The sequence below is a fragment of the Branchiostoma floridae genome, chromosome 10 (genome assembly GCF_000003815.2).
Source record: "Branchiostoma floridae strain S238N-H82 chromosome 10, Bfl_VNyyK, whole genome shotgun sequence".
Lineage (NCBI taxonomy): Eukaryota > Metazoa > Chordata > Leptocardii > Amphioxiformes > Branchiostomatidae > Branchiostoma > Branchiostoma floridae.
Window position 1 is genome coordinate 12,032,585 of NC_049988.1, and position 27,763 is coordinate 12,060,347.

Below are 27,763 nucleotides of genomic sequence, written 5' to 3' on the forward strand. Positions count from 1 at the left end.
GGGGTGTCTAATCTTCTTCTTTCTTCTGCAATGTGTTAACTGCTCATCCGACATCGTTTCGGGTGGACGGTGTGGCGTCATGATTTTGGCACGAGTTCAAGAATCGTTCAACGCTCCGAAGCTATGCCGTGACGTACCGAGGGGCGATGTTTACCATAGATAAGAAGGTTTGCAAAACGTTCTCTGTACAAGTGGTGTGTTTGTCGTCCAAGCGGCATAAAAGCTTCCGATATTTGAGAGGCAATCTCGACATGTTTGGGAATGCGTGTTGTATTGTGCATCGCCCGCTCCCTGTACACACACTACAGTGTGATCAGCGCATTTTTGTAAACTTATTTTAACGGAAGAGGTGCGACTTCTTTCGCTGACATGAAACAAAGACTTGTTAGTATAGTGTGACAGATAGTAATGTACTGTATTACTTCCACATTTACGTATTTAAACAGTGCATATAGCTCCCAAGTTTCTTTCAACATTTACAAGTCTCTTCCAGAGAAATGAACATGTACAGAGCTAAGGTCTAGCTAGATCTAACTCTATAAGATCCCCCACTCTAGAACGGCTCATACACATATAAACTAATGTATTACACTGATGCAGGTACTTGGTAAAGTAAGAAATAAACGAGAACGTTCAGTGCCTATAAACACATATGCTGAGTTGGAACCATAACCTGTAACTGGTAAAGAAGAAAAGAATATCATACAAAATGAAGATTTGGATTTTGAATTCCTTCAAACGGTTCAATGAAGATTCATAGCCTAGCAGGCATCGCGGTAACTATGTACATGGGTTATGAGTGCCTACTTGTAAAACCTGAAGTGTGGCCTGTCGAGCGAGACTATGACTAAGCCATCCCTTTGTTCTATAGGGCGTTGACAGAAGTCGTAGGTTGTTACACGACGTTAATGTTGTAGAAATTTCTAGAATCTGACAGTTTCGTTACCAATGCAATTCTATTTTGGTCAATTTGTGCGACAGTTGTACGACGAGCCCAATAATTAGTTTGTGATCGTACGAATATCGTGCGATGGATGTGATGTGGCCCTCCCCACCTTTTGTAAGTAAAAAGAGATAAACATGAACGGAAACGTCTTCTGTTAACTGATAAACTGAAGCAAAGTCATTTGTTTTGAGAAGTTCTATTCCCACAACAAGCATTATGGATGACAGGTGTCAGAAGATAATAACATATTCTTCTACATATTACTAAAGTGGTGTCACTCTCAGCTGTCTGCATATTTCCCTAGCGGAAAGAAATCCCCCCGGAGCTGAAGTCTCATTTTACATATTTTCCAGACTTCAGAGACGGACGTTATAATTGACTTTAAGACCCAATAATCTGCGCTATGTCGCAAAGTGTACCGCAGCTTAAGACACAGGGTGTACATAAGTACTGACCGCCGGCAGACACCGCCCAAATGACGTAATTATACATTTAGAACACTTATTCATACATTCTTAAAATGTCTGTGGTAATACAGATTTTTAGAACAGAATTTCTTAGTAAATTTCTTATCCTTCATTTGCCGAAACGTTCAGACAACGACAGGGTAATGTGGCACTAAACTGCATAAGTTAATGACTTAACAGTGTCATATACGAAGAAAAAAAATAAACTGAACAATAATGATAACAATGATAGTGTAGAACTATATAACATATGACCAGTTTGAATTCAAAATGACCATGCAAAGACGTGAAACACTACAACACTCGAGTTCAATCAGTAATGTATGATACCAGGGCATGTCAGTTTTTGGCTGAATTCTTTGAGAAAAGTTCAATAATGCGTATTTTCTTTCTGAGAGTAAAGCAGAGGTTTAGTGATTTTTGTGCATCTCTTCTGAAGGATTTTCTTGCGCAGGTTCACCTTCAATTGCCACCAATCTGTCTTTAGTACACTGTAAATAAAGCACCGAAGGACCCGTCTTTGTTTGTTTGAACCTTTATCTATTTATGAGAAGCTCAAATCGGCCTGCAGGTCGCTTTTCATTGAAGTCATGAGGGAGGTAAGGGTCAGATAAAGTATAACAGAGATACAGGCTACCACAGGGGCAAGGCTACTTTCTGAACTGGGGCCATAAGTCAACCCCATTCCCTGCCACCTTTCTGGGACCTTTCCGGCAACTTTGACCTATTTCCTGTTAGTGCCCTCCATATGCTTAGCACTCAAGTAACTGCGGACACACACCAAAACAAACAAACACAACAACTGATTACAGTACCTCGCCCCGTCTTCAAGGATACGTGTGATTTACCCTCAAACATAAACCAGTAACCACAACACGCTTCCTGTCGTCGACACCTTCATACTACCTCTGGGAAAAAGACATATATCAGTCACAGTGACAGTAGCTTTGTCACCGGACACAATTTTCAGAAAGGCTATGATAGGAACGACCGTCGACAATCCGTCCCAAGACTACTCAAGTTTAAATTTGTATGATACATCTACGACTGTCGTGCAACAGGAATGTCCCCCATTTGTCGGACACCTGTCGCACGACACATGTGACAGCGGACGTACGCACGAGGAGTTGGGGTGTGCTTTCGTCGTATGCCGTCACCCAGAACGCTCTTAAATCGCAGCCTTAATTGTCCGCAACACCTAGTGCACAATAGGTGTGTTGTGTGTTAGCCCAGTGGCGAATTCCGCGCAGTTTTTCGCATGTTGACAAGTCCTGACCTGGAAGACAGTGAGGCACCTCCGAAACTACGGGTCACCGAGATTTTGTGATCCACGCCAATGATAACGGGCTGGTTTTAGGATATTTTAATAAATCCAATAGGAGCCTGTCAACTTGATTTAAAAGCGAGTATATCAAAACCAGGCACGTGTCCTTAACTAGGGACACAGCTATTCTAGGCATTTGCGCACAAGGTGACACAATGTGATACGTTTTATCACTTTTAAACTCAAACCGCATTGAGTACATTAACTTTGGCCCTAGAAAGTTGTCTTAGAAATTCAGAATACTATTACTTTATTCGGTCCTTTTTATGGATAAGGCCACAGCACGTAAAATTTATGGGTGACATCGTCGCGCGCATTAATTTTTTGCCCATTAAAAGGCTATTTTTGCCAGTCTGTAAATGCCTGCGATTATTTCAGGACCAGACATGTGTCCTTAACTAGGGGCACAGTCGTTTTTGGCATCTGCGTCCAAGCTGACACGAACCTGCGTACGTGCATACATATATCACTGTTTTATTGCTTGTTACGGACTCAAACTACCTTGAGTGCATTAGGTGTTTAACTTTACCCCTGACAATTGTCTAAGGAATTTGGAATACAATGTCTTTATAATGTCGTTTTTGAGATAATCTATCGATTTAGATTAGACGTTATTCCCTTAGCTTTTGATTTATCTATGAATATCATTTCCCTTCTTTGTTAAGTATGTTTATGTATACCACTACTGCTTTACTTTGTATGCAATTAGCCCTCGGGCATGAATTTGCAATAAAGATTATTGTCATGGTTAAAATTGGACATTCTACGTATCTGATCTCATTGATCTATCGATTCAAATTCCAATTCCAATGATGTTAATGATGCTATGTTTAAAAAGCCCAACACACCTTTCTTTGACAATGTTATAAATGGAAATAAATATTTGTTTATCCAAACTTCCTCTGTACCAAGCTAGGATTTTCAACCACTCACAGTGATGAAGCAAGGAGTATGCACCCTTCGTCGTAATATTCTGGCATATGTAGGTTATCAAACTAAAACGTGTTTCGGGCAGCAAGCATATATTGGGCGGGGTCGAAATAGAGTGCAACATAGTCGAAACGTAATTGTATCCGAGCGTACATGTTTAAACGTAAAACTATACTATACTACTCAAACTGAGTACATAGAAAGCATTGATCTGCCCGTCATGTCTTAAGGACAAGCGTAGATGTTTCCAGTGCCTACTCAAGTCAAGGCCGCCATGCCCCCAATAAGATTCTAGGACAGACCCCTCCTTCCCCCTTTGAATTAGACCGTGACTAATCTCCAAGCAGGTCCTACGATGGCGTAAGATAGTACCAAACTGACCAAGGAGTGTAATCAACCAAGAGGTATCCATTTGCCATGTAGCGAACCACACTCCTTAGCCGGCTTCACTCCTCTGCCAGCTTTTGATACTATCTTATACTATCGTAGGATCTGCTTGGAGACTAGACCGTGTAATAGATATCATAGAGTTAGGAGTCTGGAATACATGTTAAAATGGGGATTCTCTCCAAGCAGAGGTTAGGCTCTGGCTGTTTTTTAACGCTTTTTCAGGCAGCCGAGAGACATCAAGAAAACAGTACAAAATAGAAAGCCCGATAAAAACGCCTAACCTCTGCCGGAGCCTAACATCTGCTTGGAGAGTAAAGAAAGGACAGTCCACAAATGTCAGCCCTGACGCGCGGTGCCACCCTAGCGGGGTGTTGTGGAGTGCCAGTCATACCGGCCATTCTTGGATAATTACCGCTCCGGAAATGTATCTTTTGTGTGTTTAACATGTGACGTGTGAGTGATACTTAGTGTGCCACAGTTGCCCTTTCGTAACGTGCGGTTACACAAATTTGCCCTGGAGGTTTTTTTCTTTGGATTGCCCGTGTGCTGCTCACTACGTGCTGCTCAGCCTGTGCTGTATTAGTGTATATGACCTTCACACTGAAACTGAATTAGCAGGAATCAAGCAGAACCAACCAGAATGAAGAATTTGAAAAAATTCGTGCCACATTTGGGTGGGAATTCCAAAAGGACCCTATTATATCCCATTCACACGAGAAGAAATGAGCCGAAATGCCGTCAGAATAACTATAACTTTGTCTATACCTTGGTATTTGTGGTGTATTTTAGACATTCTCACTGCATTCCAGATATTCTTTAAGTCGCATTCTGACAGGATTGTGAAATGGTTTGCCGTTTCGATTCTCCATCGAATGAGATTAGAATGTGTCGAATAATTTTGGAATGCCGTAAAATGCGGTCAAACTGTAGTTAGAATACACTTTCAATGCCGTTCGATATTTCCCACTTAAATTGTACCTCACATTTTTGAGCATGATAAAAACATTCGGGGTGTTCCCAAGAATGGGCAGAAATATCTAGAACGCAGTGAGAAATTCTATAATGCGCTATGAATACCCAGGAATATACAAAGAATAGTCATTCCGATGGTATTCCGGCTGAATCCGCTTCTAGCTGGTGGTCGGACGGAATTCGGGTGGGACTCATACGTCATCACAGTGACGTCGTGTCATGTGATGTTATGATCACGTTTTGTGAAGTGTCATAATCATTGAGACTGACCTACTGAAAAAAAGGAAACATTGTATGATGGACAGACCAAAAAAGAATGATTATGTTGCCACTTCTAGTTGTGTGTGTAAGGGAGGGGGGGGGGGGGGTATTCCTGTAAAGCAGGTGAGAGAACTTAGCGATGCCTACCCAAGTGATGTCTTACCTTGATTAAGGTTAGGTACCCAGCTAATAAGATAAGCCATATAATAGTTACTCAAGCAACTGGATACGTTTTTTGAAAATTCCAAAATCCGTTTGGAAATTCCGTTTCCAAAGTCATATCCAGTTGCTTGATTAACTTTTATCTGGGGTAATTAACAGTTAATCATGTTTTGATTTTTCAGGACAAGGAACATCCCTCCTGATGCTGGTATTGATTGCTATCAAAAGCCCAATCCACACCCATTTCTAGAGAGGAATTCGAACCAAGGAAGACAATATGCTCATACAAGTTATATATAATTATACAGTGAAGTGAAGCAATGTCCCAAACTCAAATGCCCTTTGGAATTGTGCAGAAGCCCCACCTTGCGGAGCAACTGATTTCTGCACTGTACGGCTAAAATTAGTAGGAACCTTTGAAGAGCTATAGGTGGTTAGCAATAGTTTGTAAGATTTTGTATACCAAAAAAGTCCAGCATAGTTGCCATTGCTGTTTCCTATTTGCTTTGTTTTTAGAATTAACAAATGGCATACACTTCAAATTCAGCCATTAGAATTTCAGTATCATAAACCATAACTACTGCTGAAAATGATCTCATCCATAGTTATACTTTGTAAAACTGCATACATCAGACTCAAAACAAGACCAAAGTCGTTCATCACTTTTTGAAAATATTTATTTATCATTTCCAACTTTTCAGAAGTAGGAAGAAATGGTGTCAGGTAATTCTATGGTTCACATTTCCAAAACCGGGTCCCCTACGGGATGTTTACGGAAATGAAAAATAAAAGTGTATATCAAAAAACGTACACAAATTGTATTCACGTGTAATGTTTAGGGTTTGTGTGTTTAGTTATCATTTATATCATTTTTTTTTGTTACGGTTAATTGCTTGACTGGGCCCCGGTTTGGAAATAGGCCTGTGGACACAATTCACGGGGAGGTCAGGGGTCAAGTTGGAGTATCAAGGATCGCAATGTTTCATATGCTGCTTGCAGATTGGACAGCACTGCCCGGGGACGTCCTCCCATTCGGCGCATGTCGGGGTCCACCAGCAGTCGACACGGTTACAGTCCACCGGCGTCGGCTTGGCGTTTGGCTGAAAAAGATACATTGACACAGTGGTGCTTACTCCAATTAGTGTATGAACTTCCTTGATTAAGATCAAATCTTAAAGTTCAACATTACTGAATCAAAGAGCATGCTGGGATATGATTTTGGCTGCTATCACCCCGAATGAAGTCAGAGAGCAGTTGAATATCAATTACCAACAGTGAGTGCATTGAACAGTGTTATTTGCTGTACATGTTTTGCTCGATGGCCGGTGTCGGTTCAGGGGTACGCATGTAATTTTTCAATAAAGCTGAAGTTAAAAGGCTCCACCCCTGAGGCGTTAACAAAAACAAAAACGTTATCATTTTAAACTTACAGGCAACAGGTAGCGGTACGATCTCTGATGGAAGCTCGAGGTCCTGTTGGACACACACGGGGCAGCACTGGTCAGACGGGTACTCCCACTGGACACAGTTGGGTGGCCAGCCCCACGGACAGTCCACGTGTGTGCAGATGGACTGACCGTTGAAACAGGTGCACGGCTTACAGGGGGTCACGTGTGCAAACTCTCCGTTCGGGATGGTCACGCCGTCCACCTGGGAGTGAATCAAAGGGTGGATGGATTGAAGGATGGCGAGATAGATGGATGGCCGGATGAATAAATTAATTACTGGGGCTGTTTTACTATTTACGTAAAATTTATATATTATATAGCTAAAACGTCGTTATATTTGGCCTCCGGGGGATGTCACAGATGACCATGTCAGGAAAAGTTTCTCTTGTTCTTTATCTTCACGCAAATTTTGAGGACTAGACTTAATACCAAACAACCCCATTTTAAACCAATATAACAGTCTACGTAAAGACTATAATTTGTTGTAAAATGTTGTAAATTGCTCACAATGTCGTATTTGTTCATTGTGTTCCATCACAATTATTCTATGTTCACCAGAAAGTTTTTTTCTTTAATTTCGCGATTGTTTTAATTCACCACTGGCAGTTTTTTGGTCAACATACCTCGCAAGATTCTCCCTCGAATGGAATGGCCTGTCGTTTGGCTGTAAGGGAAAATATATCATGTATTCGGACATCGACAATACAGCAGTCGAATAGTCGCTACACATACCATACTTTGACATAAAAAGATAAGCATGTTTCTGCCTAACCTTATGATAACTAGAGTTCAGGCACCACCATACCTTTCCTACTGGGACAAATTTGGACCCGGGCCAACTCAGCTTGGGGAAAAAGTGAGTGAAGGCCAACAGTAGGCACACACCGACACATGCAGACCGAAAACAAAAACTTCACAGAGGTAACAACAAACAAAAGTGAATGTACTTACACAGGAGAAGGGGGAGGTCCTGGATGATGGGTTGTAGGTAGGTCTTACAGACAGGACAACACTGTCCTGGAACACGCTCTGTCTCCGCACAGTTAAACAGCGGAGCACAGGCGACGGCCTGACACAGCGTCATCCCGTTATCACACGTACACGTCTCACAACCATACTCGTCAGTCGGCACCCACTCCCCCTCAGGTATGGTGACTCCGTTCGCCTCACAGGTGGTGAAACTGGTACAGACCGGACAGCACTGGCCCGGGACTCGTTCGGTTTCGGCACAGTTGGCCGGCAGGGCGCAGGCGATGGCTTGGCAGATCGGTTGCCCGTTCACACACGTGCACGTCTCGCATCCGTACTGGTCGGTTGGCTTGGACTCCCCCTCTTGAATTGTGACTCCGTTAACCTCGCAGGTGGCGTAACTGGTACAAACCGGACAGCACTGGCCTGGGATTTGTTCGGTCTCGGCACAGTTGGCCGGTAAGGCGCAGCCAATGGCCATGCAGAAGGACTGACCGTTGGAACACCCGCATGTGGTGCAGCCGTTCTGGTCAATCGGTTTGAACTCGCCTTCTGCAATGGTCACTCCATCAACCTCGCAGGTCGTGGGGCGGACGGGCGAGGTGCGTTTGGCTGAAATAAACAATCAAACAAACAATCAATGAAACAAACAAACAAACAAACAAACAAACAGAATAACTATATGAGGAAAATGTCCAAATGACATGTTAACGTTTCAGAAAATTTGAACTTGTTAGCCAGACTAGAACGACGATGATCTATGTGTTGTCCTGTGTAGTTGTAATCATAACCAAAGGGTTTCAGTTCTCCGGATTTGACTGATTTAGATTAACTGATGGTCACTCCCTAAAGGGATGAAGAACGTTTGGCTGAGGTTAAAATAACGGATATGAAATCGTCGCAGAATAAGGCAGGTTGATAATAATGTTGCAATACTAAGTCAACACTACTAATCAGGCTCCGCCCCTGAGGCGTCCTCAAAATATCAAGTTCTTACTTGTGAATGATTTATGCATAACAAAACCACCACCGTCTAGCTTTCTGATATCAAAGCTCATTAAAGAGATATGCAGAAGTTGCTATTACTATAAAATTAAAATAGGTGCTTCGAGGTATTGGCCGAAAGACGACCCCCAAACATGCCACCATCAGTCCAGTATTATCAACGTTACAATGCAACCTGCATGCAGTGCGACAGAAATGTGCTAGGGGACAATATAATATCCTTCATTTTGGTAACATCCAACGAAAGAACGAAGGAACAAACGAACGAGCGAACGAATGAACCGACCAACCGACCGACCGACCGACCGACCGACCGACCGACCGACCGACCGACCGACCGACCAATAAAAACTAAAAAAAAAAAAAACTCAGCTAAAGTAATCATGTAACGTTACTTACAGAGCATGGGTATGTCGACGTGGTGCTGGTGGTACGCGGTACATACGGGACAGCACCGCCCGGGAACGCGCTCCCACTCCGCACAGTTGATGTCCAGGGCACACGCCATGGACCAGCACAGCGGCTGTCCGCCGGTACAACCACACTCGGTACAGCCGTACTCGTCAGTCTGCTGATACTCTCCCTCTTCAATAGTCACACCGTCCACTACACATGCACGGGCTGGGGTCTCCCGTTTAGCTTGGGGAAAAGATGTGGAGTTAGAAACGGGGGTGGTGGGTGTAGGATTGCCTTGGTTGACACATTTGATGACATTCTGAGTGAAAAAAAATAAAAAAGACAATGGTATCTAAATATCAAGCATTATTATATGACAACAATGATGGCTGGGAGCTGCCCAAGTCCTACATACTCCTACTCAGCAAGTAGGCGGGGTGAGGGGCAGAAGATCCACGCAAGTCTCGGACTTAGTCTCGCACTCTCGCGAGAGCTATGTCACTCCGTGAACTAGATGGACTGATGGCCACCGAAAATTCGGCGGTACGTGTGTTTGCCTTTCAAAATAGGTCACTTTTAGAAGAAAAATTCTATTAGCCAAAAGTAATTCGCTATCTGTGATATTTTGAGAATGCCTTACATGAAACCTGATCATAAAACATTTGTAAAGGATACGTGTCTGAAGCCTATTGCATGAAAAAGGCAAAGGATCTAGGCAATGGCGTACTTATGTCATCATTCATCACTAACTTTCGAAGTTGTCATAAAACAATAAGATACACCTACATGCAACAGGCGACACCCATGGGTGTCCGTCCTGCACACACACGGGACAGCACTGGTCATCGGGGTAGGCCCACTGGGCACAGTTGGGCGACCAGAAACAGTCCACGACAGCACAGATCGGCTGTCCATTGAAACAGCCACAGTGCTGACACGGGGTGACGTCGACAAATTCTCCTTCCTGAATCGTTACACCAGAAACCTGTAGAAGTGAATGAAAAGTGACAGATATTTTCAGGACGTGCACAAGAAAAACGTGATTGTGGTGTTAGAAGACAGATAGCGTCAGTAGAGAGCAACACCTGCAAGGCAAACATAAATCGCAAGAGGTCGCGGGCGAACGTTCTTTCCCTGAAAACTTGTATGTTGGCAGTGTTGGTGATAATGACAATAAAAAAATAAAATAAAACAAAACAAAACAAGCAAAATAACTAAATTCAACGTTATTCTTACCTCACAAGAAGTTCCAGACCCGGGAAGAACCTGTCGTTTTGCTGCAGTAAAATGATAACAGACAGGGTTGTTAATGATCGCGGATTCATTCTTGTTTTGTAAGTCACAGTAACTTTAACCGTTGTCTTTAAGTGACGATTATGGAAACCAAGTAACACTCATAAGCAAAAGAAAGGTGCTTTTAATATGATTTGTCGAAATATAAGGATTAATATTCCTTTATTTCTTTGCAAACAACATTGTGTGGATCTATAACAATGGGTCTATAGCAATGGTCAGTCTATCGACCTCACAGGTCGTGGGACGCTCGGGCGAGGTGCGTTTGGATGAAACAAACAATCAAACAATCTATCAAACAAACAAACAGGTTAATGCAAACGTTGATATCAATATTAAAAGAAACGCGTTCTAAAGACACATGCTTTTGGCCTGCTAGTGGCGCGCGCTGGAACGACAATAAACTATATGTTGCCCCTGTGAACTTACCAAGGTTTCAGTTCTCTGTATCTGACTGTGAATTCAGAGCCAAATCTTGCTGTTACATTACTGCTACCAACGTTTAGCGCCATGGCCTTAATGGAGGCTGATAGCACTAAAGTAGCTTTGTTGAATACTTACTCTGGTTCATGATCCCTAAGGTGTCGACAACAAACTATCTGTAACAAACTTACACAAAATAGGCAGGTCGATCGGCAAGGCCTGTTGTACACACACGGGACAGCACTGGTCGTCATGGTGCTCCCAATGTGCGCAGGCGCCGTGCACGATGCAGTCCTGGTGCGCACAGATGGCTTCTCCGTTGGAGCAGGTGCAGTGCTTGCAGAGCGTGACGTCAGCAGACTCCCCCTCCTGGATAATGGTACCGTCCACTTCACAGCCGGTACTGACACAGATCGGACAACAATGGCCGGGGACCTGTACAGTCTGGAGACAGTCGGCGGGTAGGGCGCAGCCAATGGCCATGCAGAACGACTGACCGTTGGTACACCCGCACGTGGTACAGCCGTACTGGTCAACCGGTTTAAACTCGCCTTCTGCAATGGTCACTCCCTGCACCACGCAGGTCCTCGAAAGGGACGAAGAGCGTTTGGCTGAGGTCAAAACAACGAAATACCACATTTTAGGGATAATGTTTCAATACGGAGTAAATACTATTAATCAGGCTCCGCCCCTGAGGCGTCCTCAAAATATTTTTAAGTTCTTAATTGTGAACGATTTAGCAGTTGCAAAACAACCAACCAACGTTTTCTGATATCAAAGTTCATTAAGAGATAAGCAAAAGTTATTATTACAACAAGATCCAAGCAGATGTTGGGAGGTGTTGACAGAAATAAAGACTACCCTCCCAGCACGCCATCAGCATCATTATTCCAATATTATCAACGTTTCAATGCAATCTGTATGTTACGAGTACTACAGAAGTGCGCTAGGAGACAATATTGGACCCTGGCCTTCAACCAACCAACCAACCAAGCAAGCACCCAAGTAAGCATCCAACCGACCGACCGACCAACCAACCAACCAGCTAACCAACCATTCCTCTGCTAAAGTAATCAAGTAATGTTACTTACAGACCATAGGTATGTCAACGTGGTGCTGGTGGTACGCGGTACATACGGGACAGCACCGCCCGGGAACGCGCTCCCACTCCGCACAGTTGATGTCCAGGGCACACGCCATGGACCAGCACAGCGGCTGTCCGCCGGTACAGCCACACTCGGTACAGCCGTACTCGTCAGTCTGCTGATACTCTCCCTCTTCAATAGTCACACCGTCCACTACACATGCACGGGCTGGGGTCTCCCGTTTAGCTTGGGGTGGAAGGGATCAATATAGAGTTACACATGTACACGAGTGCTTAAAGATCGTATTTTATGTAATGATGTTTTTGAGACTTCACATCCATAATGAACGTCTATACAGCCGTTTCACCAATTGCATACTTATACATAGCTGTAAACAACAAATAATGTTTATCAGTAAATAAATAAACAAAATACCTACATGCAACAGGCGCTACCCATGGGTGTCCGTCCTGTACACATACAGGACAGCACTGGTCAGCAGGATAGGCCCACTGGGCACAGCTGGGCGACCAGAAACAGTCCATGACAGCACAGATCGGCTGGCCATTGAAACAGCCGCAGTGCTGGCACGGGGTGACGTCGACAAATTCTCCCTCCTGAATCGTTACACCGGAAACCTGTAGATGTGAATGAAAAGTGCCAGATATTTTCAGTACGTGCTCAAGAAAAACGTGATTGCTGTGTTTAATAGAAGGCAGACAGTGTCAGTAGAGAGCAACACCTGCAAGGCAAACACAAATCGCAAGAGGTCGCGGGCGAACGGTCTTTCCCCGAAAACGTGGATGTTGGCAGTGTTCCAGTGCAAATACACAAGTGGGATGCGATGGCCAGTCTTGCCAGTTATTCTCGAAGCGGGACGTCGGGAGGGGCTAGAGTGACCCGGGGGTCACGGAAAAGCGTTTTAGAGGTCTTGGCCTCCAGTAAATGTAAGGTGATAATAACAATAGGCCTTTAAAGCAAGGCATTGATGAGTTGAATATGAACTAGAGTTCCACGAAACACATACCTTCGCCAAACAATGAAGGGTTGTTATGGAGAATGCCTTTATCAATGACTTAAAGGTTTTAAAGCTTCTCAAGTTATGTTATCCGCACACACACACACTCACACACTGAGCCCGCTGCAGTACCGACGGAAGATACCGGGCGAACCATTTTCAAACTCAACCTTTGTTTCTGCGACCGCTACTCAATACCAAGTATCATGAAGATCCATCAATCAGTTCTCCAGTTATACTGTTGACCTACATAAAGACTCACCTAACACTATGGCTTAAGCCTTAACCAAAAGTGTAATCTTCTTGGCAAAGGTAATGAAAAGGCCACAAACCACCAAGCTTCCACTTTTCCCTGCAACATAAGCATCACCAAAATAAGGGGGAAAACACCCCTTGACATGAAAATGGAGAAACCCCTTCCCATAGTGCACAAACAAACAACATGGCACTTGCAAAGTGAGAACTAATAAACAATGTGTTAGCAACAATAACATCTATGTTTTGCTGACACAAATATGTCATGAACTACACAAGTCTGCATCACAGATGTAGTTAGACACTGAGCACTGACTGTCCAGAAAAGAGGTCGATTGAAGGATTTACACATTCTTCTAATTATCATGTAAATTAAGCCCCGATTTGCATACAATACATTTCAGGATTTTAATCATTACCTAAGGTATGTACATACCAAAAATAATGCAAATCCACCGACCCCTGCTTGATTTACTCTATTTCAAAGATAACAACAAAATGGCCCACTGCAGTTCAAAACAAGCCGCCAGGGTGCCCAAACTTACACGACTTACTCCCTACCCAAAGACGTATCCACTAGCCAAAAATCCTCAACCTGCCACTTCAGGATAACTTTAACGCCAACTTCGACGCTTCGCTGCAGTACCGCAACTTGTCGCCAGGATGCCCATAATCGAACTTGACCGTCGTTTTTCAAACCCCTAAATAATTACCAAATATAATGCAAAACGATCCACAGCGTCAAAAGTTATATTGTACGCAGATACACACACACACACACTCACCCCGCTGCACTCAAGACAGAAAGTGCCAGAGGTACCATCTTCGTACAAAACCTTTGTATCCGCAAACGCAACTCAAATACCAAATATTGTGACATTCCATCCACAGCTGCTCGAGTTATATGAGATTGACCTACATATTGGGACACCCGAAAATTTTCTAACCAAAATATAACCTTCTTGGCGAAGGTAATAAGAACAACTCAATCTTAACCCGTATCTTTTTATAAAGTTTGAACTGTGGAATTTGAAGGTCGTGTAAGTTATAGATAGGGATCTGCAAGTATGTATACAGTTCATAAGCAGATAAGTATGCATATGGAATTACGTCAATAAGGGTATATCAGTGTGTTATCGTTGTGTATTCTCTCTCTCTCTCTCTCTATCTCTCTATTTCTCTATCTCTCCCCCTTTCTTGAGTACTCTGTGCATGCATCACTTGTGACTCGACAGTGTAAATCTGCCTGTAAACAGCTGATGATTGATTCACTCTAGTCTGTACTATTTAACACCACCGTGGACCTGTACACCACTTAACTCCCATGTTGTTTTCACCGCTTAAGATTCATCCGGCCGGAAACGCGCACATTGTGATTCGACAGTAAATAATTTAGCCTGTAAACAGCTGATGATTGATTCACTCTAGTCTGTACTATTTAACACCACCGTGGACCTGTACACCACTACTGACACGTCCAATTTAACTCCCATGTTGTTTTCACCGCTTAAGATTCATCCGGCCGGAAACGCGCACATTGTGATTCGACAGTAAATAACTTAGCCTGTAAACAGCTTATGGTTCATACACACTAGCCTGTCTTTTAACACCACCGTGGTACCTGTACACCGCTACTGACACGTCCAATTTAACTCCCATGTTGTTTTCACCGCTTAAGATTCATCCGGCCGGAAACGCGCACATTTTCAACAGCCCTTAACATTTCCCTATCAGCGGTGCTGACGTAAACGCAATTATGTTGTGGGCGGAAAAGGGCATTTTATAAACCTCCTTCCGGAACTGTTTCAATTAAGACCTTACCGCCCACTCCTCTTGAATCCCAACCAAGGCAAACTCATTCCAACGAAAGCAACAGCTGAATAAAGGACTGATCATCATGATTCCCTTTAAGGTGTTAATCCCATATGTGCGCCGATGGACAACCAAAGTCTGATTAAATTTTTCTTTCATCGGTTTTTCATAAAGTTATGAATGTATCCTTCATGATCCAATTTGGCATGATCCAATTTGTCATGTACAATCAATCAATCAGTCAATCAATCAATCAATCAATCAACCAACCAACCAACCAACCATCCAATCAATCAATCAATAAACTAATTTGCAACTAAGGGCTGAATTGTGCCCTCTTTACATGCAACAGATTGCACTTCCTCATCATACTGCCATATATAACGTAAACACAATAAAGCCCTTTTTTTCAGTCCAGCGGGCGACTGAATTAAGTTCTGAATTGATCTTCATGAATCATTTTGAGGTAAGTGTAGCCCCCCCCTCTCCATACTTAATCAGCGTTTGGCCTACAAAGAAACAAACAAACTAAAACAAACACACAGACACACAAACAAACAAGAGATTATTATTACCTCACAGGAAGTTCCAGAACTGGGAAGAGCTTGTCGTTTTGCGGCTGCAGTAAAATGATAACAGACAGGGTTGTTAACGATTGCGGATTCATTCTTGTTAAGTTACGGTAACGTTAACCGTGGTCTTTAAGCGGCGATTATTTGTTTGTTTGCATCTTTGTTTATTCATGAAAGCTCAAATCGGCCGGCAGGCCGCTTTTCATGGAGGTCATGAGGCAAGGGTCAGACAAAGTATATAACAGATCAAGGAGGTTGTATAGATACAGTTTACATCACAAGTCCTAAAGAGTCTTATAAGTCTATACACAATTTTTACATACATGGTACAAAATACATAATAGTAAGAGCTGCTACATGATTCAAATCCATTCGTTTTGGTCGTCCCCGTTACATTAAGAGTCTCTTGAAGGAAGCCAAAGGAAACCAAGTTACACTCATAAGCAAAAGAAAGTATCTTTAATATGATTTCTGGAAATATATAAGGGTTAATATTCCTTTTTTTCTCTTCACGACTCACGTGGACCTATAAAAGTTAGAGGTATCTGTACTAAGTTAACAAGCGTGAGAATGTACCGGCTGTGCCGCTTTCCTCACACGTCCCCCTCTGGAAGTGTGGGAGGAACAAACATGGCGGCTCTGATAACTGCTGCGTCACCGTTCCGTCGGGCAGCGTGACGTCAACAACCTGTGGGTTACATTCCTCCAACACGCACGTCAGCCCAGCGGCACAGCTGGACATTTAAAAAAGACAGAAGAGTTCAGCGATATATCTGAAGTCTAAAATATCTACAGTTTCATGTATGCTTTGTTTACTCAACGTGTAGTTCATTCATAATGCCGGGAAAAATGTTTTCATTGATATTAAACGAGTCTATTGATCACTTCCTGTCACCTGACAATGAACGTACCTGCATAGGAAAAATATCTGGCAAAGCACACGTACATGCAGACAAATAGGCAGACCAAAAACAATACCTCCCCGTATATTAGTATAATTTTCCTCTGTCCTCATGACCTGGATTGCCGGATAAATTACTAGTTTTACCACCTTTGAACTATTTGGCACTGTCGCTAATAAGACACTCCAGTCTATCACTTCACACAGTGCCAATAAGAACCACTTAGGCTAAGGGACACAAGTCAGTAATTTATTTTTCAAAGTAAGTTGGATAAGTTTCAGCGCTTATGTCGTGAATGAATTTGGATGTCCCTGAAGCTCATCTAATAGTAGCCTCACAGTTCAGCTTCTGGTTCCAATCACAGCGAGGAGATCCCGGTTCAATCCCAGGATAGATCTGCACCCGTCTTTTGGAAGGGACGTTAAAGGGGAATTCCGGAAGGCCCAGTAAACCCTCCTTGTAAAAACGTATATACATTGCTACAGAAACATCACGGAAACGTGCTGGCCTATGTGTCACTAGGTACTACAAGGGACTGCACGAACGAACCAACGAGTGACGAAGTTTATGAAAGTTACTTAATAGACATTTAGGACAGAAACTCTTTACTAGGTCAACTGGATAGAATATAGACACAAAACACCAGGAGGACAGCACAGATGTATGTCCCATGCTGTCAAGTATCGCCACAACTCCATTCATACAATATTTTGTAAAATGCATGTCATGCCTCCTGCTGTCAAATATCATCAAAACCTCATTCCTACAATATTTTCATGTTTGTCCCCTGCAGACAAGTACCGTCAGATATCAATTCATGCAATATTCTCAATCATACTGAACGAATCATCCGCAGTTTATATATCGATGTAAGTAACCAAGGAAATATGAAGTAATCTGAATGCCAGCATGACGCGTCTTGATACATGTAATTAATTGTCAATTGTTGTAAAACATAATACAGCAAAGGCAGAAGTGCCTGCTTTCCAAACTTCACAGAATGGAGAAACTTATTGAAGGATATATTTGCTCAGTGCAAGGCCAGGACTGGGAGCCAGACTTACAATCATTGGAACAGCATCTATTCTTCCGAATGGCACACTCTCACCGGACGTGGGGGCACGCTTGCGGAATTGTTGGGTTCGGAAGATACTTAACGAATTTCAGATATAAAGAACGAATTTTCTTACTTGCTGTGTATTTTGTCTTCTTCTATGTTATGCTTTTAGGTATTTCGCAATATCTGAATTATAAAAAATCGGAGAAAATAACAAAATATTGACGCAGTGAACGAACGCAGCAATGCCACAAGCGTACCCCACGTCCGGTGAGAGTGCACCTTAAGTTAGAAACAGGATTATTGAGACAGGCTCAACTTACTGACCCAATACGATAAGTAGCTGGGGGACTCGAAAGCTACTTGGGAACTTTTTCTACCTCTAACTTGCCCCTTAAGTTTCCTCACCGGACCCAGGGATCTAAGGCACTTTGGGGGTGGGTGGTTGTTTGGTCTAATCTCTTAGTGTCTGTAATTCAAATCTTTTCATTCCCAAACTCTTCATTTTCTAAAACTTTGTCGTCTTCGGGTTTCTGAACTTTAGACGGAAAAATGAGAACAAATTGGATCATCCTCATTAATTTTGGATTATTTTTTAGATATGCCATCAATGTAGAAATGTTCAAACCTTGGTATTATCACAAGTGCTTATTCTCATTTTTTTTACGACTTTCCACCCACCTGGGCAGCCCCGTACCGCACGGCTCTCCCCGCACGCCGGCGCACACATCGCAGCAGCCGCACTCGTCCTTAGTCAGCTCGCAGCCCTCGGGGACAGGCGGGCATCGGTAGCCTGGCTCCGCATAACACGGGCAGTACGGCCGGTACGCACCCACCACAACAACGGACACACATACCAGCAGTATGCTCAACTCTACACGTACCATGCTTGAAGACTTACCCTCTACAAGTAGTGGGATCTGGCAAAGTTTTTGTTGCTACTAGAAGTGGCAACCTCTTTCATTAGACTAGGACAGGTTGACCCATTATAGGGTGTGAAAAACTCCACCTGGTTGATTAGAGAAGTTTTTTTGTTGGTTTAACTAAAAAGGTTCCGGAAAAATTGTGCAAATGGCCATGGATGGATGATTGTGTCCCCTATCTGCTATAGATAGGGAACTTATGATCAAATAGTTGCGAAACTCGTCATGCAAGTTGGTATCTTTATATATATATATATATATATATTTGTCTGTTCTATGACTGATAGTATTTATCTCTTTCCACACATGATATACATAAACGGAAAGACAACAACTTCTTGGCACAATTGACAGGATGCTTGTCAATATGAGTTTTCTGGTATTATTAACATTATCGATAAAAGGATGTTACTGTCCATAAGATATCTTTGGCATAACAATGACAAGACATGTCGACGAAGATTAGACAGCCAGGTAATAACAAACGGCAAAAAGTAGTTACTCAAGCAACTTTTGGGAAATCCAAAACCATATCCATTTGCTTGACTAACTGTTTTTTTTTTGTAATTGACAGGATGGTGATTGTAAAATTACACCTTGTGATTCCGTCAAACCTAACCTTAACCTTGAGGATAATCTTGTAGAATTGCGGAAAAGAATTTTCTTTACTTTCCTGAGCAAGAATAATTGACTGGAATATCTAAAAAATGGATATCAATATTAAAACCCTTAAACTGCCTAGCCCGGATATATCCGGCACACATATACATGCCCTGTGTGCTGCGCCCGGATATATCCGGGATAGCGTATTCCACCGAAGTAGCAGCTTTGCGCGCGTGTAGCGCACGAACCCCAGAAGTTAGGGACTTCAGCCTTGTTCGGAGGTTTCTTTTTGGAGGTCAGCGGCCAACCCTGGCACTGGTAGCATTTTATAGGGCTGAAACTCTGTCAGTTAAAGGGTTAACTTTATAAAAACACACCCATCCCGGATCGAATACGCCGATTGTTTCTAACTCTGCCACTAAGCAATTGCCTCGATTTTGCAGATTGTTCTTCTCAATCTTCTGTGATTCCTGTCAAAAGGACTTTTTGTCACGGTCGACAGAAACAACCAGTCAATAGACATGTCTTCATAGTATAGAAGATACGAACACACTGAATTGCAAACACACATTCATGTTATATATTTTATTTCCTTCAAAGTAGCTATAGTTGCCACCACCGGTCCTCGCTGTCGGCAATATTCCTCTGATACCTAGCCTGCTCACAAAGCTGAAAGAGAAAAAATTGTCAATTTCTTTTGATGGTCCTTTGATTGCTGTGGGTGCAGCCAGTTACGCTTAATCGCTATTAAACTACAAAGTTGTTTTCTCCTGAGCCATCCCTCCTTAGCTAATTGCTAGTAAAATCTACCAAATCTTTCCCATTATCAATGGTTCTTCAGCTGCAATAAGTTCATTAACGGTTAAAATTATCATCATTAATCATAATACAGTTGCTCGACATAATAATTGCCACGTGAAGCACAGCTGTTGCTAGAGCAAGTTATTGTGGAGCAGAAAAATACGCCAACGTTCGTCTTTTGATATTTCCATATTAGGGCTGAATGTGACTTCCCGTAGTCGCAAGTTGGGTGGAGGCGGACATACGTGTTAAAGATCAAGGAAATAGTAGAAAGTCGGCCTTTTCTAACTCAATAAACAATGATCATGTTACTGTTTGATCAATTAAAGACTGGCTATTCGCATTTTCTTTGATCTTTCCCTGGAGCCTCCACTTCTGACAGCTTTCCGCCATAAAATCACATCTGTGATGATAACTATATATCACAGCTGCTGGGGGTTAAAAAAAAGTGATGAATTCTCCGGGACAAGCTTCTTCGCTATCTAGATTGCAACATGTCAGCACATAGTTTCAGTTGCTGCACGACTTTTCTGTTTTACGTGAGTTTTAGCAAGCCTAGCCTAGGACAAAACCAACCGTCGAAGTAGCCTGGAATGCCGAAGTAGTAAATCTGTTTCTAACAGTCGCTACCGCGCCGACAATTGTAGCAACCGTTAGAAGAGAACCAAAGCTAAAAAGACAGGACTGATATTCCATGCGACTGCAACAAGGATCCACCGTAAGCTTTTCTGTCACAAGGCGGCCACACTCACACAACTCGCACTGTAGAACGTTTCTTCGTCCTTGTTCCAACATACTATCGTGACCTTTCTAAACGTGGTGTAATGGACGTATCAGTTTAAAACTTTGACACTTTTCTTTCAGGGCGCAACTCATTAGAACCTGACAGAAAATCCAGCATAGCTGACTCATATCCGGCTCTCCTAGACACAGATATCATCATCGCTCTCAGATTAAAGTTGGTGTGAGGGGGCGTCTGGTTCTGAGAAATAGGGCGACATCCCTTTTGTAATCCCATATTAGGAGATGCTATTGCCTTTTTATGTCCTACTTACCTCAGTGTTTGGGTGGAAAAGAAGGGGGCGGGGTTAAAACGCATCGAAGAATCAAGGGAAATAAGTGACGAGAAGCCGAAGGGCAATGCCTTCAATGAACTCATATTTGGAATGAAAGGCAACGGTGGGATCTAAAGTTCAGTCTTGAACAAAGTGCGCGCGACCCCACTTTCTTACTCTAAAGATCAAAAGCGATAAGAGTACTAGTAGGGCTGGGTACCGGTACGGTGTACCGGTACAAAACCGGTTTTTCTCATTGGACCGGACCTGAAAAAATTCGATAGACCGGATGTTGGACCGATTGGAAAATGAACTGATTATATGATCAGGCATTCACACTTTTTCGGGGTTATCGGTCTAGGCAAATAACAAGAGAGAAGCAGAGTCAGAGACTCTATAGTCATTGTTACTAACTTTTACAGTCAATCGTACAGAGGTAGTTAGCCTTGTGGGATTTTTAAACCGCCAGTGGCAGTCAAATACTACACAATATAGATTGCTTTGTAGCAAAATGGACCATTGTTTTCAGTATCGTCCATCCACAAGTTTTCACATAAATTCATAATGAATCAGGTCCAGGTTCAGGTCCGGACCTGGACCTGATCCTCTGGACTTGAACCGGACCTGGACCTGCATTTTCTGTACCAGTACCCACCCTTAAGTACTAGTATTTCAAAATAAATTGGATGGTGATCTAGATTTGACGAATCGATTAAAGTTTGTCTTGAAAGGGAACTTAAACATGCACGGCAATCAAACCCACTCGAAGCAACATCAGACATCGTGCAACACAATCTGCACAATTAATTCTATTTGTAAAAAAACATATGTTTTTGGCTTAAGCTCTTACGTTTTCAAGAAGGTACATCATGTAGTTACTTTTACCTGAGGTAAAATATGGAAATTATCATTCAAAAAGGTAAAGAGATTTATTCAATACCTATAACTGAGCTTTATTATCAGAATGTGATAACACGATGTCCGTTCACATGAAATACAATGCAATGTAAGCCAGAACATGTTTTGTGGTTACTATGGAAACCATAAGACATTAAGTGGTACGTACTGCGTGCAGGTTCGCATGTCCCGGATGGAGGTGGACCACCAATGAAAATGTTGCAGAAGTCCCCAGTGCATGGTGGGATAACACACGTCAGGCCACTCCTACAGCTGTGGAAATAATATTCGTATTAACGCTAGTTCACATTTATCAATGGGGTAACCTATATCCGTTGTATCTAAAAACACGGACATCAAGTCAGAGGACGGTGGTTTCAAACTGCGATGTTTTTAAAATGTTGAGTTGAAACCACCATCCGTCAATGTGATAAACTGATAGCCCCGCTTTTAAAAGCAACGGATATAGGTTACCCCGCGGATAAAGTTTAACTAGATTTACATACGTTGAACGTATGTAAGCAGATGTAAGGATTATCGGAATTTTACGCCTGTTTTTGCAACATTTGTTCTCTTTCCTTGTATTGTATCTAACGATTCGGCTCCTCCTATATTCAAATAAAAAGATGTGGAGAAAATCCAGAATGTTAAATATTAAATGGAGCGCATGGCTTTTAAAAGTTTTGCTGCTATAATCACGGAAAGGCTATGCCCTCTATCAGCTGTGTCTGTTGGCATTTGTAGTCTGGACAACTGTCAGAGGTCAGATCGTTACACAGATAGTCCTGTGACTTAGAGAAAAACCACCACTTGATCCCATTCTAATTGGTTCGTTAGATTAGCGTCTGTGATATGATAGAAGCAAAGATCCAGTCTGATAGTCCGGGTTTACGAAACGAGTATAGGGCCTTCATGGTGTTGGCGTTATCGCTTTAGCTTAAGGCCCCCTCTCACTTGACGTGCGGCACGCTTGCGGCATTGCTGCGCTCGTTCACTGCGGTACTGTTTTGTTATTTTCTCCGATTTGTTTTAATTCAGATATTGGCGCAATACGTAAAAGTGTGACATAGAAGACCACAAAATACACATCAAGTAAGAAAATTCGTTCTTTATCTCTGAAATTCGTTGAGCATCTTCCGAACGCAGCAATGCCGCAAGCGTGCCGCACGTCAAGTGAGAGGGGGCCTTTACGCACGCCTACTGTACAAAACTGGTGTATTATGCCGAAAGCTTAGGTCCCAATTGGGAAAACCTGGCAGTTCACTGGCTGTTTTTTTTTTGGCTTCGTTGGGGCACCTTGCGGCTTCGTGGGTATTTTTAGGCCCGGCTGGGCACTAGGTTGAATTTAAGTCGGACGGAATTAAAGTTAACCCGGGACCCGGTAAGAAATTTAGACGGCGTGACCTACCCGTGGGTAACACTTACCTGGAATCCAGTCTACCGTGGATTGGCCAGGCTACCTGCGGGACAGGAGGGTCTTTCCACCGCCTGGGTAATCTTTCACACCCGGTAGGAATTTTGCACGGTGGGAGTTAAATTTGCCACTGCTGACCGGCTAATTATCCCACTGGGCTAAAGTCTAACCGCGTGAAAATCCTACCGGGTGTGACCGATTACCCCTACGGCTGGGAGCTACACTGGCCCCGTACAAAGCCTGCACTAACTACGGTAGGCCGAGCCAGTAGTAGACTGGATTCCAGGTTAGGGTAACACCGGTAGTCCACCGGGACAAATTTGCGGCTTCGGAACCTGGCCAGGGCTACATCCCTGACGGGCACCCGTGCAATTGGAACCTGAGCCTAAAGGCGGCATACCGATTAGGCTTAGGTCACATTTCCAAGTCGGGGCCCGGGCGGGATGTTTTAAGAAACGAAAAATTAAGATGTATACACAGAAATATACATACTCATGCCCGTGAATCTTATACAGTAGAAGCCAGTTAATTGCACAACGGATTAACGCACACTTCTGTTAACTGCACGTTATCCCAAAATCCCAAATCAGTGCGGTCCAGCTAGATAGCTTCGCATACTTGCACCAACCGGATAATTGCACGAAATTCACTGGCAAATAGGCCGTGCAATTAAGCGGCTTCTACTGTATTGACATTTTGTGCACTTTTGATGTCTTTTGTGTCATTCATTTCGCTCCCGAAAGCTGCCCGGCCGGGCCCCGGTTTGGAAATGTGACTTAAGCCTTACGAGGAACTAAAAAGCAACATGACATTGTATGATATTTCAACTGTAATATTTCAACATCAGAATATCATCCATGTGAAGTTCTAGTCTTGACGTACCCGGCACTAAACAAACCGCATGTCTGTCCTTCTTGACGCGCGCACACGGGGCAGCAGCCGCAGTAGTCGTCGGTGAGCTCACAGTCGGTGGGCGGGGGAGGGCAGGTGAAGTCCGCCTGGTACATGCACGGGCAGTACGGAGGAGACAGGCGGGGCGCTGCGGTTGGGAAGTTGATTTGATTTATTTGGCTATATAGAGAGAATACGTTTATGAAGGTTAGACATCCAGGTAAACAATATTCAAATACAATTCAATCTCTACAACTGGATAGTGACGCTGAAGAAGAGTGATGGATGTCACTCGAAACGTCCGGAAGTAAATATCCCGTTTTTTATCCAGTTGTAGAGATTGAATTGTATTTGAATATATAGAGAGAAATACAGCCATGGCTACCCAACTAGCCGGAGGCTATTCAGGATTAGCTCTGGTAACTGTACAATATTCAATAACAATATTACGTTTATCTATACACGAGGTTTGTCTGTCGAACAAGGTTATGCAGATAACGCAAGATACGGATAATTTGAGATACAGAGACGACCTGTGTTTACTAGCTAGGCTAGCAGACGTACTACCTGCGAAACTCTATCTATTATACGTTGATGTCTCTCGAAACGTCCGGAAGTAAATATCCGTTTTTATCCAGTTGTAGAGATTGAATTGTATTTGAATCTATCTATTATAGTGTTCGTACTTTCTGCGATATTCTATCTATGGTACAAGTAGCATTACGAGGCTATCTATATTAGGCTGAAACGTTATCGCAGTTATGAACAGAATAGAATCATATAATCATCTCATCATATGATATCATAACTGAAATGTACATAAAAACACAAAGGGTGTGACTCACTAATGAACATGTTCGTCAAGCAGATATAGAAGTAAATCATTTCACTACATGACTTATAGGAAAAAATGTTAACAAAATACTATACTACCATTCCATATTATCATAGCTAAGTTTATTTTGTGGAATTTTATTAATGTTTAAGGTAAGTTACTAACTTGCAATTGAGTGCAGTGTCATTGTCCCTGACTTTCTCTTAAATGAAATTTAACCAAATCATGTCAAGTTGATTTTGTCCTTTCTACGCATTGAGTGTTGGGTAAAGATATTTCTCAAAATCTTACAATATTCATACAGTTTGGTTTATATTGTTAGAGTGAACGAGCAATATTAATCTTATTCATTTATTACAGAATTACTACCCATTTTAAAGAATAGATAAATAGATTTCCCCGATCACACACCACTAGTGTTGCGGAAGCAAACAAGCTCTGTTTTGATGTGAAAGTTTACCAATTTTGATTACCGACTTGTAAAGAAGCGTGGGAGTCAAGGAACTTTCCACGAGTAACGTTTTCAATGTCTTCATCCACATCTGCGCTATAGCGCTACGCGTCAACAAATCCGTTTCTACTCATAGTCAGAGAGCATGTCATATATTCTGAAGTGTTGTCACGGTCCAGTGGTGGTCTTCTCGATCTAGTTTCACCCTTTACAAGATGAGGTCAACGACAGAATGTTATATAATATTTCTCTCGGGTTCCAAATAACAACACATTCATCTTAACTTGTCACGAAGATGTACAATGCGCTTCATCGAGCCGACCTGATAGTTCCGGACTATACATAATCATGAATAATACAAAGGATGTTGTTCCTAATAACGTGATTGTTCGGGCTTTGTTTGACAGGTTATTATCCCTGAGGGACGTAGTGAGACGCCAGAATGGCACCAGACATACAGGGGTTCACCCACCTTTGATGGAAGCGAAGTCTGCAATGCTGACGCCCACGACGAGCAACAAGACGACGAACTTCATCTTGGATTGGTTTTCACCGAATGGACGAGCCAGGTTAAAACAGTCGTGAGAAAGCGCAGATGTGTTTTTCAGTACATTTGCCGTCTGATAAGATCGTTTGTTTTACCAGCGCGACATGGTGTAACTACACACATCCGCGCGTAAGCTTATAGTGTGCGCGTCCTGACATGTTGATACAAGTCAAATTTGGAATGATTCCAGTACTCAAAGAAAAACCATGGCAAACGACATGACACATTCTCGCCTGATAATGGATGACAGCTATATTCTTGCAGTTCCTGTTCTCTGAATCCATTCAGTATCTAGCATCTACTTTACAGTAGACTGATCGTGTGTGAAATAGTTTTGGATGGTTTGTCTGTCTGGCAGACATAACCTTCACATCTTTGCTTGGAAGTTATAACCACTCATGTCATTCTCTAAGACATTTAGTTTTCTTATAATAAAAAGTACCTCATGTACCTTTAATTGGACCAGTAGACAGTCCCATTTATCAGCTAAGTTTTGACAATGCTGCCTGGCTTACTTCAAGCTTCCCCGAGTTTGTAACTAACCCGTACGGATATTTACATTTGGCCACCTTCACACTTGGTGAAGGTCTTACTCTAAACGCTGTGTACTAACAACAAACGATTGCGACCTTTTAAACCATCTCTGACCCTTGCATGATAATGAATCTTTTAAGCCAAAGGATTCGGCATCAGCAGCTTGTCCAGGATTAACGCTCATAATCCTGCGGACAAGGCGTATCCAGTTAATCCCCCGCTTTGTAGTGGTTATGCAAAATGTATGGCACGATTTCAGCACATTCTTCACAGTCTGACAGCGATGTTTCAGAAGTCTAGATGAGGTAATTGAGGTGTCTTAAAAATGCTATCTGTCAGTTTCTTCAAAGACGTAATGAGATGGTTTGAAGTGTGTCTGTTGTGTAGGCGAAATGATCGATGGACCGTCACACAACTCTCAAACAATTCAGAAAACAATTGCAGAATGGAAGAAAGTCCTCTAGGTCACATAAGGTTAGATAGTTAAAAGTGGACAAAAGTGCCAATGGCATCTCCTGCCTTGATCAAAACTTCATCGGTGGGACCCAGGCGTGTATCATTGGTATCTGCTTGGGGGAGAACTCTTCAAGCTTGTTACCATTGGTATGTGGGCTTCACAGAAGGAAAACTTTCTCTTATTAGACGAAGGCAAGTGAATTTTATGGATGGCGTCAGCGTGCCTATTACATTTGGCCTTATTAAATTTTTCTCCTTCCGGAGATGAATATATGACGAGAAAGTACCAATTTGGGAAAAGATATGCGTGGTAGCCTTGATTGTAGTTGTAGAACTGACACTTGTAAGGTACATGATTGTAGTTGTAGTGAAACTAGTTCGGAACTAAAAGTGGCACCAATATGGTAGACTGTAGTTGTCAACTTGGTAGATGAAACCAATCGAAAACACTGCTTTGTGCACCGCTTGCATACAGAAATAAGACTTGTCGTAATACCATCTTTTGTTGCCTCAATTCTTCTTTGCAACGCTTATGATGTTTATTTAGAAAATCTAACCATCTTAGTCTTTTTTACCCGTCTTGCTTTTGTCGCCCTCTCTCATTTGAGACGGTCTGTAGATGATGTCATCTATAAAATTTACTTGCTGTGGCCTTAGGGAACTTTACCA

General features: G+C 42.6%; 2 protein-coding genes across 2 annotated transcripts; both read right to left on the reverse strand.

Annotated features, from left to right (window-relative positions):
• Positions 1-6,127: 6,127 nt before the first annotated feature.
• LOC118423934 (kielin/chordin-like protein) lies at positions 6,128-18,818 on the reverse strand. Its single transcript, XM_035832259.1, has 13 exons — positions 18,369-18,818; positions 16,305-16,462; positions 15,732-15,775; positions 12,511-12,709; positions 12,078-12,317; positions 11,178-11,597; positions 10,507-10,547; positions 10,057-10,255; positions 9,274-9,513; positions 7,852-8,481; positions 7,524-7,564; positions 6,883-7,102; positions 6,128-6,552 (listed from the first exon to the last, which is right to left on the reverse strand). The coding sequence occupies exons 1-13, from the start codon at positions 18,572-18,574 to the stop codon at positions 6,521-6,523; spliced, it is 2,670 nt and encodes an 889-aa protein (XP_035688152.1). The 5' UTR covers positions 18,575-18,818; the 3' UTR covers positions 6,128-6,520.
• Positions 18,819-19,770: 952 nt separating this feature from the next.
• LOC118423942 (insulin-like growth factor-binding protein 5) lies at positions 19,771-26,187 on the reverse strand. The gene is made up of 4 exons (XM_035832269.1): positions 26,030-26,187; positions 24,263-24,419; positions 22,136-22,239; positions 19,771-19,882 (listed from the first exon to the last, which is right to left on the reverse strand). Exons 1-4 carry the CDS (start codon positions 26,091-26,093, stop codon positions 19,875-19,877), a joined length of 333 nt encoding a protein of 110 aa, XP_035688162.1. The 5' UTR covers positions 26,094-26,187; the 3' UTR covers positions 19,771-19,874.
• Between the last annotated feature and the right edge of the window lie 1,576 nt (positions 26,188-27,763).

Bases quoted from the DNA above. Each gene is read 5' to 3' on its own strand.
- LOC118423934 (XM_035832259.1), bottom strand. From the start codon at position 18,574: ATGGTACGTGTAGAGTTGAGCATACTGCTGGTATGTGTGTCCGTTGTT. The intron at 7,565-7,851 runs GTAAGTACATTC...TTTCCCTTACAG, and splicing joins GGACCTCCCCCTTCTCCTGT to CCAAACGACAGGCCATTCCA. The intron at 7,103-7,523 runs GTATGTTGACCA...ATTCACTCCCAG, and splicing joins TCGAGGGAGAATCTTGCGAG to GTGGACGGCGTGACCATCCC.
- LOC118423942 (XM_035832269.1), bottom strand. From the start codon at position 26,093: ATGAAGTTCGTCGTCTTGTTGCTCGTCGTGGGCGTCAGCATTGCAGAC. The intron at 24,420-26,029 runs GTGGGTGAACCC...TCCCAACCGCAG, and splicing joins AGACTTCGCTTCCATCAAAG to CGCCCCGCCTGTCTCCTCCG. The intron at 22,240-24,262 runs GTACGTCAAGAC...TTATTTCCACAG, and splicing joins TGCGGTTTGTTTAGTGCCGG to CTGTAGGAGTGGCCTGACGT.